General features: G+C 38.8%; 1 protein-coding gene and 1 pseudogene across 2 annotated transcripts; both read left to right on the top strand.

Moving 5' to 3' along the window:
* Nucleotides 1–659: 659 nt before the first annotated feature.
* On the top strand, nucleotides 660–3,141 carry LOC18010287 (transcription termination factor MTERF2, chloroplastic). 2 transcript variants are annotated; one of them, XM_024159717.1, is made up of 2 exons: nucleotides 660–2,059; nucleotides 2,490–3,141. In XM_024159717.1, exons 1-2 carry the CDS (start codon nucleotides 861–863, stop codon nucleotides 2,557–2,559), a joined length of 1,269 nt encoding a protein of 422 aa, XP_024015485.1. In that variant the 5' UTR covers nucleotides 660–860; the 3' UTR covers nucleotides 2,560–3,141. The 2 variants fall into 2 exon arrangements, with proteins under 2 accessions (XP_024015485.1, XP_024015483.1); XM_024159715.1 differs by lacking the exon at nucleotides 2,490–3,141 and having other exon boundaries at nucleotides 660–2,462.
* Nucleotides 3,142–4,106: 965 nt separating this feature from the next.
* On the top strand, nucleotides 4,107–11,931 carry LOC112081435 (annotated as a pseudogene).
* Nucleotides 11,932–12,187: the final 256 nt, after the last annotated feature.

Here is a 12,187-nt window from a genome sequence, read left to right as displayed (position 1 = left end):
TCTACCTCAAAAGCGAAAACTCTACCAATTATATATAACTCTACCATGAAACAGATAAGTCTACCGCACGTATTGACAACTTTTTTCACATAAATCTACCGCTAAAGGAAATAAGTCTACCAACTCAGAAAATAAATCTACTTCATTGTCAATAAATCTACCGAAAAAGTCAACTATGCGAGAAAGTCAACGTTTTTGTTAACAAGTCTACCAAAACTTTTGACAAGTCTACCATTCATAACAACAAATCTACCGAAACATAATAAATCTACCTCTCATCGTCAAAACTCTACCAAGAAAAGTCTACCAACATTTAAAAACTCTACCAACTCTTGAATAAATCTACCATCGCCCTAATAACTCTACCAACAAAATTTCTGCGTTGACCAAAATTTCATAAGTCTACCACAAAGCTTGGTAGACTTATGAAATTTTTAGCGCCAGAATCTGCCTACGTGGCATTAAAAAAGTAATGGCATTTTCGTAATAAGATTTTTTTCAACAAAGGCCAAAAGGGTGTTTTGGGTATGCTAGGTTAGTTTTGTAAAAAAAATAAAAGTGTGTCAAACCAGTAATATAGATACTTTCTAAGGTTAGTGTAGTAATCCTCCTTTTTTTTTCCTTTTCTTTTCACTCACCCAAATTTTGATTTTTGCGATTTTGGGTATCGCGAGTGATTAAAGGGAAAACCAAATTCTGGGAAGCTCGAACACTCATCATCGAAGATTAGTAAATGTTGTAGAAAATTTGAGATTTCATCCTCTCGTCTTCTCGAAATTTAATCATTTCAGCGCATCACTGATTCTGCTTTTCCTTGTCTTCTTCGTCTTCTCCTGTTCGGTAATCGCACTGTCTTTGCCATGTATTCTCTGATACTCCATGGAAGAAGGACTCTTGAGTTGCAAATATGGCGTAATTTGAGAGTTTCAGTGACCCTTTTGCAAAATGCATCTGCTTTTTCAAATCCGTTCTCCTCTGCTCGTGCTGCTCAAGATGGTCGAAAGGAGAAGACTTTTACTGTCTCTTACCTCGTTGATTCATTGGGTCTAGCTAGGAAACTCGCCGATTCCATCTGCAGGAAAGTCAGCTCCCAAAGCAAGGGAGATCCTGATTCTGTACTGACTCTTCTTAGGAGTCATGGGTTTACGGATCCTCAGATCTCCAGGATCATTACGGTTTATCCACGATTTCTCATGTTAAATGCTGAGGAATCTCTCGGTCCCAAGCTTCAGTTTCTGCAGTCCAGAGGAGCTACAAGCTCTGAGCTCACTGAGATTGTTTCTAAAGTCCCTAAGATCTTGGGTATTAAAAAGGACAAAGCTTTCAGCGTATACTATGATTTCATCAAAGAGATCATAGAAGCCGATAAGAGCTCCAAGTACGTAAAGTTGTGTCATTCTTCGCCAGAGGGTAGTGCGCAGGAGAACAAACTCAGAAATGTATTGGCGTTGAGAGAATTGGGTGTGCCTCAGAAGCTGTTATTCTCTATGCTCATCTCCAATTTCCAATCTGTATCTGGAAAAGAAAGATTTGAAGAATCCGTCAAGAAGGTTCTTGACATGGGCTTTGATCCGACAACCTTAAAGTTTGTCCATGCTCTACACGCTGTTTACCAAATGAGCGACAAAACGATTGAAGAAAAAGTAAACGTCTATAAAAGGTTAGGCTTTGATGTGGAAGATGTATGGGAAATGTTCAAGAAGTGCCCAAACATTCTGGCACTCTCGGAGCAAAAGATATTGAACTCCACTGAAACAATTCTAGGCCTAGGATTCTGCAGAGATGAGGTTGCCATGATGGTCAAGTGCTATCCTCAGTGCATTAGATATTCTGCAGAGTCGGTGAAGAAGAAGACTGAGTTTGTGGTGAAGAAGATGAACTGGCCACTAAAGGCTGTGGCTTTGTTCCCTCAGGTACTTGGATACAGCATGGAGAAGAGGATTATACCAAGGTGTAATGTAATCAAAGCTCTCATGCCTAAAGGATTGCTTGGAACTGAACTCCCTTCTATGCCGTGTGTCTTGGCATGTACCGATCAAGCTTTCTTAAACAAGTACTTGATGAAGCACAATGACGATGAGCTGGTGCGTGAATTGATGGCTATCTTCACCAAAGCTCCTGCTTCGTAAGGCTTGCCAAGATCTCTGAAAGCACATTAATTTAGAGTCTTAAACCTAAAACTGTACCAATGGTGAAACGTAATCAAGTTTTATCAAACAGGTATGTGGTGAAGCATAATGATAAGCTGGTGCTTGAGTTGATGGCGTGTCTCATAGCATAGAAGCCTTTTTTTTTTTTGGTTTTCCTGTTAGTTTTAGATTCCAGCAGTGGGAGGCAATATAAGAGATTTAGATTATGATTCAAAGCTTCTGCGATCTCAGTTTGATCCGGATGTGACCCATTTTTATATGCAATCTGACTTGGAGATATGGTAATAATGCAAAGGTACAAAGGTTCTTACATGGTTTTTGGTATTTAGAACCTTAATGAAAAAATCACGAGGACAAGGAGTTGGTGACTGAGTTGATGGCCATCTTCACCAAAGATCGTGTCTCATAGCATAGAAAGGCTTGTCAAAGTTAGTTTTTCTTTGTTCCTGTTAGTTTTAGATTCGGGCAATGGGAGGCAATATACGAGATTTACATCATGATTGGTCGTTGCCGGTCTTTTATTAATTTAAACTTTTATTACTCTGAACGTTGATCAGACACAGCTATTGTGAATCGTTCTAGAATGTCTTTCTGGCTAGTTTTGTTCATCATCTGAAAAAATTGTTTCAACTTGGGCCATAGTGATAGCTTTACTCTTTCATCAGACAAATAGGTTCGAAACCATAGTGGTCTTGATTCTTGCTGATGGTTTTGATAGCTTGGATGTTTCTTCATATGTACAAAACATAAAGAATCATTAGTTTCAGCTTTTGTTTGGGAAACGAAACTTTAAATCTCCTGCGAGAACCTTTTTTGGTGTTGATGGATTGTTAAAACGAGTTGTTTTAAAGTTGAAAGTGTCCAGTTCTTAGTCTTACTGCTACAATCATCTTTACACTGAGAACTGTATGTTCGAAAACTGAGTTTAGTAGTTCATTGGCGTTGAGATTTAGGATTTTGGGGGCTTAAGAGGTCTGTCTAGAGCGGTATGGTTAAATTGATGTATAATTGGAGAAACTTTGAGCTTGTTTCATCTTGGTTGCAATTAAGACATGTCCTCTTGGTTGCGTTTTAGGCTATGGCTTGTAAGAACATGATCTCAGTCGCATCGCATACTATTAACTCTACTTATCAACTAGATCACTGCAACATAACTGTAAGGACTCATCAAGAGTTAACTCACAAGTCACAAGTCAATGTTTTCATTTGATTGTGATCAGAAGAAGAACAAGAAAATTTTGGTCAGAGATTGAAGTGTGTGATACATCATACAAGTGGTTATGGAAATGGAAGTATTGGCATGAAAGGATAGGATCCTGTTTTAACAGGCAGCCAAGAACTTACACATTCCATATCTTCAAGTTTCTTTAACTACAGATTGACTTCATTCTTGTAATTGTTTCTCTTGGTAATATACATAAGTTGGTGACACATTCCATGTCTTCAAGTTTCTTTAACTGCAGATTGACTTCATTCTTGTATTTGTTTCTCTTGGTAATATACATAGGTTGGTGCTGAAAGAAAAAAAAAAACAACTTCTTGTGAAGGATCACATTCATGCATTTGTTGTAATTGTAGAGCTTGAGTTTTTTGAGTTTCCTCGGAAATAAAGAAGTATTTTGTTCATATCATTAACATACCATATGCCTCATGTAACTCTGCCCCTGTTTGTATATATCTAACGCTTTTTGTTCTTTTTTCTTCTTTATCGTGATTAGGATTTCTCATAAACCCTAATTTCTAGTTTCTTCTACCTCCCCAAATTTTGATTTTTGCCATTTTGGGTCTGCCGTGTGGGTAGATGGAGAACTCGAACACTCATCGATTTTCACGGGCACTCGATTTATGAGTCACCACTGGACATTTGTAAGTTTGGAGAGATTTTGAGAATTTATCCTGTCGTCTTCTTATGAGCTTAGAATCCTTTCAAGCATTTGGTAACCTCATTGCGTTCTCATGTATACTACTCTGATTCTCCGTGGAAGAAGGTATCTCGTGTTACAGAAATGGCGAAATGTAATCTCTGCTTTTTCCAATTCCTTCTCCTCTGCTAGTGCTGTTGCAGATGTGAGCCTTCCTCAAGATGGTCGAAAAGGGGAGACTTTCACTGTCTTTTACCTCGTTGATTGGTTGGGTTTCACTAGGAAACTCGCAGAATCGATCTCAAGGAAAGTCAGCTCCGAGGGCAAGGGAGATCTATAAGAGCATCAGCAATGCAGAGACCGAAGGCGTTTTTAGTGGAAACCAAATATTAAAAAAAATTGGGCTGCGTCTCTATTTGCCCGAAACGTTTCTTATTTCGGGACATCTGAAAACGTTTCTCGGGACACGTGGTCTTTGATCATTGGTTCACGTAATTGGAGGAAAAACAAAAATTGGGGCTTCCATTTCATTTTCCCCGAGAACATCTTTCTTCCATTTTCCTTTCCTTTCCGACGATTACGAGAGATCGATCGAGTTTCCGACGAATCGCGACATCTTGATCTCGTCCTCTCCGAAATCGGCGACAAGAAAGCCTTCAGATAAGTTCAACGAACCCTAAAACCCCTCTCTGCTCGATTCTTTGTTTTTTTAGTCGATTCTCTGATTTGTTCTTTGGTCGATTCTCTGGTTTTTCTCAATTGGATCTTCCTTTGTCTTCAATTTTATCTGCTCGATCAGAGATCCCATGATTTGTCTGATCAAAATATTATTTTTTTGTGTGTGTGATTAGCTTTGGTCATCGATCGTTTATCATCTTTTGTGTCAATGTTGCTGTTTTGCAAATTCTATCACTCGTTTTAATAGCTGTGGCAGGTTTGAGGAATGAAATTGGTTTGATCTCATGCTTTTGGCTAATATCGGAGATTGAATTTGAATGGTTTAATCATCAGATTTGAAATTGTTGTTGTTGCTTGTGAAGTGAATTGTTCTTATTGCTGCTCTGACCAAGTGTGTCTTTTTCTTAATGGCTAATCTCTAGGGTTGTTGTTCTAATAATGGCTGAGGCAACGCCTGCTTTGAGGAAGCCTGTGTTCACCAAGGTTAATGAGCTCATGGCTTCACAGATTCTCTTGGTCCCAAGCTTCGGTTTCTTCATTCCAGAGGAGCTTCAAGCTCTGCTCTCGCTGAGATCATTTCCAAAGTTCCGAAAATCTTAGGAAAGAAAGGGGATAAAACTCTCAGCTTATACTATGATTTCTTCAAAGATAATATTGAAGCTGATAGAAGCTCAGAGTTTGAAATCGAAAAGTCATGTCTTTATTGGCCAGAGGGTAACAACAATAAGCAGTAGAACAAATTTCGAAATGTATTGGTTTTGAGAGGATTAGGCATGCCTCAGAAGCTGCTGTTGCCTTTGCTCATCTCCGATTACCAACCTGTCTATGGCAAAGAAAAATTTGAATCAACAAGAAGCTTGTTGCTGAGTTGATGGCTATCTTCACTTAGAGATTGTTTTTCTTTTTTGTTTTTTGTGAGTTTAATAATCATCGTTGTTGATGTGTGAACTTGCGATTCTTGGTACAAGCACGAGTTAAGTATATTTTGCTTGGATATTTTTCATTAAGTTTGTTTCCAAAATTTTTTTTTTAAAAAAAACTTATATAAGTCTCTCCATTGTACAGTCCAAAACAAGAAGTTTCTAAAACCAGTTTTTAATTTCACTTTTTGCTAAAAAACTATTAAAAAAATAGATAGGAGACTCATATAGGTCTCTGCATTGAGGATGCTCTAAGGATAACAACAATTTTGTATGATTGATTCCGGTTTCCTTTTGCTGGTTCAATCTTAGATTAATTGTAAATAGGTTTAGTCCGGTTTAGTTTATCTCAAATGTATATAAGTGTAAACGGTCACATTTTGTGATGAATTAATCAGATAAAATTCTCTAACAAACTTTTCTTATCTTCTTCTCTGATCGCTAATATGGTATCAGAGCCATCAAAGCTCTAATTTCTACTTCGTTTCACATAATTTGAGCTCGATTTCTGGATTCCGCAGGATAATCTGAAGCTAAGATGGTATCGTTGAAGAATCTCCCTCGAAGATCTACTCGATCCAAAGCTGCATCAAGTTCTGCTTCAAAATCGACTCATCGCTCAACAAAATCTAGTTCCGATGTTGCAGATCAGTCTCCGATTCTTCCTCCAGTAGCTGTTGCTCAAGATTCTGGAGCTTCGCGAGTCATTGCAATGCCGGATTCTCTAGATCCAAGTCAATCTCCGTTCTATATGCATAGTGCAGATCATCCAGGTTTGCAAATCATCTCTCTCAAACTCGATGGAACAAACTATGATGATTGGAATGCAGCTATGTGTATCGCTCTAGACGCTAAGAACAAAATTGGATTTGTTAATGGATCATTACCTCGTCCTCTCGAATCGGATTCTAGTTTTCGTCTATGGTCTAGATGCAACAGTATGGTTAAATCGTGGTTATTGAACTCGGTCTCGTCTCAGATCTATCGTAGTGTTCTAAGGATGAATGATGCTACTGATATATGGCGTGACTTACACAGTCGCTTTCATATGACGAACCTTCCTCGCACGTTTAACCTTACTCAGGAGATACAGGATCTTCGACAAGGTTCTCTCTTACTTTCTGATTACTATACCACTCTCAAAACCTTGTGGAGTAGTTTGGAAAGCACAGAGGAACCTGATGAACCATGTACTTGTGGTAAAACTCAACGTCTGCAATTGAAAGCAGAGAGAGCTAAGATAGTGAAGTTTTTGGCTGGTTTGAACGATTCTTATGCAATCATTCGACGTCAGATCATCATGAAGAAGGCTCTCCCTAGTCTCGCAGAGGTGTACAACATTCTCAATCAGGATGATAGTCAGCGTGGCTTCTCAAATGTTGTTCCTCCTGCGGCATTTCAGGTTTCTGAGAATATTCCTTCTTCTGGTACAGATTCTGAAATCATATGCTATGTTCAATCTGGTCCAAACAAAGGTCGCCCTATTTGTTATTTTTGCAACAAAGTTGGACATATTGTTGAGAGATGCTACAAGAAGCATGGTTTTCCTCCAGGGTATACACCAAAAGGGAAATCATCTGGTCAATCTTCCAAGCCTCCTCCGGTTGCTGCTCAAATGCAAATGGCTTCTTCTTCTGAAGTTAAGTCGCCGAATTTGGAAGGATTGATTGGAAATCTCAGCAAAGATCAGATTCAGCAGTTCATAGCATTGTTCAGTTCTCAGTTACAACCACAGCAAATCTTGCAATCCTCGGACACTAATACTTCACAGACGACAGTTGCTCCTTCTGGTATTGCTTTCTCCCCATCTACTTTCAGTTTTGTGGGCATATTGACGATTTCACACCAAAGCCTTTGCAATGGTTCTTGGGTGATCGACTCCGGAGCAACACATCATGTGTCATATAATCGGAAATCATTTGTTTCCATTGACACCTCTGTTGTAAGCTTTGTGAATTTGCCAACAGGATCAACTGTTCGTATTAGTGGTGTAGGATCTGTTCAAATAAATAAACATATTCTCTTGGGAAATGTTTTGTTTATTCCTGAATTTTGTCTGAACCTTCTCAGTATAAGCTCCTTGACAACTGATATAGGCTCAAGAGTTTGTTTTGACAGTACCTCTTGTGAAATTCAGGATCATTCCAGGGCTGTGACGATTGGACAGGGTAAACGAGTTGCAAACCTCTGTTCTTGACACTATATCATCTCCAATTTCCGTGAATGCAGTGGTGGATATAGGCAAGTGGCATAAAAGGCTTGGACATCCATCATACTCCAGATTAGACGTTATCTCAGAAGCTTTGGGAACGACTAGACACAAGAATAAGGATTCTGCATTTTGTCATGTTTGTCACCTGGCTAAGCAGAAGAAACTCTCTTTTCCTTCTCCGAACAATATCTGTAATTCAACCTTTGAGTTATTATACATTGATGTTTGGGGACCATTTTCGGTTGAGACTATTGATGGATATCGATATTTTTTAACCATTGTTGATGATCACTCACGTGCAACTTGGATATACCTGCTTAAGACTAAATCTGAGGTTCTTACAGTGTTTCCAGCATTCATCACACAGGTTGAAAACCAGTATAACACAAAGATCAAAGCCGTAAGATCCGATAATGCACCAGAATTTAGTTTCACTGCTTTATATCAACAAAAGGGTATTAAAAGCTTTCACTCATGTCCTGAAACACCCGAACAAAACTCAGTTGTAGAGAGAAAACATCAACACATGCATCTTGAATGTGTCAAGAGCTCTCCTGTTTCAGTCTGGTGTTCCATTGCAATTCTGGGGTGATTGCGTTTTAACTGCAGTATTCCTCATTAACAGGACTCCATCTCCTTTGCTGAACAACAAGTCTCCATATGAATTGTTGAATGGCAAAGCTCCTGTCTATGATCTGATCAGAGTCTTCGGTTGTCTGTGTTATGGTTCTACATCACCAAAACAAAGACATAAGTTTCAACCAAGATCTCGAGCTTGTTTGTTCCTAGGCTATCCAGCTGGGTACAAAGGGTACAAACTATTGGATTTGGAAAGTAACAAGGTGTTCATTTCGCGTCATGTTCGCTTTCATGAAGACATATTTCCGATGGTAAAGGATTCGAATACAAAGGATATATCGAATTTTTTCACACCAGAATCTTTGCCTTCAGGTATCACCAATTCTTCTTCCAATCCTTCTTCTTCTCATCTCTCAGAAATTTCTACTCCTCCCTTATTACCAACTCCCTCTACTCGTATTCGTAAACCTCCAGCTCACTTACAAGACTATCATTGCAATTCTCTGCAATCTAGTCTAGAATATCCTATATCCGATTTTGTTTCTTATTCCAAAGTCACTCCTACTCACCTCTCCTATATTAATAATATCACTAAAATCCCTGTACCTAATTCCTACTCTGAGGCAAAGAGTTCTAAAGAATGGTGTGGAGCAGTGGATAAGGAATTTGGTGCCATGGAATCAACTGATACATGGGAGGTCACATCTCTGCCTCCGGGTAAGAAACCAGTTGGATGTAAATGGGTGTTCACTGTGAAGTTTCATGCTGATGGTAGTCTGGAAAGGTATAAAGCACGCCTGGTTGCTAAAGGTTATACGCAGAAAGAGGGTTTGGACTACAAGGAGACGTTTTCTCCTGTTGCAAAGCTAACAACTGTCAAGCTTTTATGAAAGTTTCAGCATCAAAACAATGGTTTTTTGTCTCAGTTGGATGTTTCTAATGCATTCCTTAACGGCGACTTGGATGAAGAGGTGTTCATGAGATTAGCTGAGGGATATGCAGAGAGACAGGGGGACTCTTTACCTAAGCATGCTGTCTTACGGTTAAAAAAGTCCATTTATGGTTTGAAACAGGCATCCCGACAGTGGTAGAAGAAATTTTCTGAAGCTTTACTGGATTTGGGATTTACTAAAGGTGATGGTGATCATACCTTGTTTGTGAAAGGCTGTGATCAACACAACTTTCTTGCAGTATTGGTTTATGTCGATGATATAGTTATTGCCAGTACTGATGAGTCTCTTTCAAAGAAGTTGATTGAAGCTTTGAAACGATGCTTCAAATTGAGGGATTTGGGAACTCTAAAGTACTTCTTAGGCCTGGAAGTAGCTAGAATTTCTGCTGGTATTTCTTTGTGCCAATGGAAATATGCTTTGGAGATTCTTACGTCTACAGGAATGCTTGGATGTAAACCTTCATCTACTCCTATGGTTCCAAATCTTTAGATGTCCAAAAGTGATGGTGATTTACTTCAAGACCGAGAAATGTATCGAAGCCTTGTGGGACGTTTGATGTATTTGACAATAACAAGACCTGATATCACATTTGCCGTCAACAAGTTATGTCAATACTCTTCCGCTCCACGTTCTACTCATCTCAAAGCTGCGTACAAAGTTCTGCAGTATATCAAAGGCACTGTTGGTTTGGGTCTCTTTTACTCTGCAGATCCGGATATCACATTAAAAGGATTTGCAGATTCTGACTGGGCGGCTTGTCCTGATAGTCGTCGTTCCACAACTGGTATGTGTATGTTTCTTGGATCATCTTTGATCTCTTGGAAGTCCAAGAAACAGGACACTGTCTCTTGTTCGACTGCAGAAGCCGAATATAGGGCCTTATCTTTAGCTTCTCAGGAAATGGTTTGGCTTTTGAAGTTACTCAAGGACCTGCGTGTAACACCTGAGAACACACCTATCCTCTTTTCTGATAGTACTGCAGCTATCTCCATTGCCACCAATCCTGTTTTCCATGAACGCACCAAACACATTGAAACAGATTGTCACTCGGTTAGAGAACGCTTGGACAAAGGGATTCTCAAATCTTTACATGTTCCAACCGAAGATCAAGTTGCAGATATTATGACTAAACCTCTCTTCCCTCACCAGTTTGAATATTTGAAGTCCAAGATGAGTCTTCAGAACATCTTCCAGAGCTCATCTTGAGAGGGACTAAAAGGATAACAACAATTTTGTATGATTGATTCCGGTTTCCTTTTGCTGGTTCAATCTTAGATTAATTGTAAATAGGTTTAGTCCGGTTTAGTTTATCTCAAATGTATATAAGTGTAAACGGTCACATTTCGTGATGAATTAATCAGAGAAAATTCTCTAACAAACTTTTCTTATCTTCTTCTTCTCTGATCGCTAATAAGATCCTGATTCTGTTCTGAAACTTCTTAAAATTAATGGTTTCACAGATTCTCAGATCTCCACCATCATTACGGTTTATCCACTATTGCTTATAGCAGATGCTGAGGAGTCTCTCGGTCCCAAGCTTCAGTTTCTCCAGTCCAGAGGAGCCTCAAGCTCTGAGATCACTGAGATTGTTTCTAAAGTCCCAAAGATCTTGGGTATCAAAAAGGACAAAGCTTTCAGCAGATACTATGATTTCGTCAAAGGGGTTATAGAAGCCGATAAGAGCTCCAAGTTCAAAAAGTTATGATTTTCTTTGCCACCTGGTAGTGCGCAAGAGAATAAACTCCAAAATGTTTTGGTTTTGAGAGAACTTGGTGTGCCTCAGAAGCTGTTATTCTCTATGCTCATCTCCGATAACCGTATCTGCTCTGGAAAAGAAAGATTTGAAGAATCTGTCAAGAAGGTCGTTGACATGGGCTTTGATCCGACAACCTCAACCTTTGTCGACGCTCTACGCGCTTTTTACAATATGAGCGACAAAACGATGGAAGCAAAAGTCAACGTCTATAAAAGGTTAGGCTTTGGTGTGGAAGACGTATGGGAAATGTTCAAGATGTTTCCAAGGATTCTGGCACTCTCAGAGAAGAATATATTAAACTCACTTGAAACATTTCTAGGCCTAGGATTCAGCAGAGATGAGTTTGTGATGATGGTCAAGCGCTTTCCTATGTGCATTGGATTATCCACAGTGACGCTGAAGAAGAAGAAGACTGAGTTTCTTGTGAAGAAAATGAATTGGCCACTAATGGCCTTGGTTTCAAACCCTCGTGTACTTAGATTTAGCATGGAGAAGGGGATTGTACCAAGATGTAACGTAATCAAAGCTCTCATTTCCAAAGGATTGATGGGAAGTGAGCTCCCTTCAGTGTCGTATGTCTTGGTATGTACAGATAATGTGTTCTAAGAAAGGTATGTGATGAAGCATAGATTAGAAGTTTGTCAAGGTTTTTTTTTTATTCTGTAAGTTTTTAGATTTGTTGATGAAATTTTTGACGCCAAGATTGGAAAGCAAAATAAGGACTTTTATCTATAAATCTCTGAAACCCAATTTCTACTTTTGCAATCTGAACTTGACTTGGAAAATAAGAAATAAGTATTAATTTTGAATTCACAGGCTAGTGAAATCGGTTAGTTAGGCTGGTAACTTAGAGATATGTGATGCTTTGGTTAGGCAGGTAACTTACCATATACTGATCAATGCTAAATGTTCTTTGGTTGATATGATAAAGCAAAGAACTTTTGAGAGATTCTTCAGTAAAAATTGCATTTGTAGCCGAGAAGTGTTTTAGATTATTAGCTCTATATTGGAATATTGATATATAAATATTGCATATACCAGGAAAATGAGCTTGTAATGATAAACAAAATATTTGAC

The sequence above is a fragment of the Eutrema salsugineum genome, unplaced genomic scaffold, assembly GCF_000478725.1.
Source record: "Eutrema salsugineum unplaced genomic scaffold, Eutsalg1_0 scaffold_8, whole genome shotgun sequence".
NCBI classification, from domain to species: domain Eukaryota; kingdom Viridiplantae; phylum Streptophyta; class Magnoliopsida; order Brassicales; family Brassicaceae; genus Eutrema; species Eutrema salsugineum.
This window is presented reverse-complemented; position numbering and strand designations above follow the sequence as displayed.

What these genes read in the sequence shown, in the direction of transcription:
- LOC18010287 (XM_024159717.1), top strand. Translation starts at nt 861, where the DNA reads ATGTATTCTCTGATACTCCATGGAAGAAGGACTCTTGAGTTGCAAATA. An exon ending in GCTTTCTTAAACAAGTACTT is followed by an intron (nt 2,060 to 2,489) that starts GATGAAGCACAA and finishes AGAACCTTAATG; the next exon opens with AAAAAATCACGAGGACAAGG.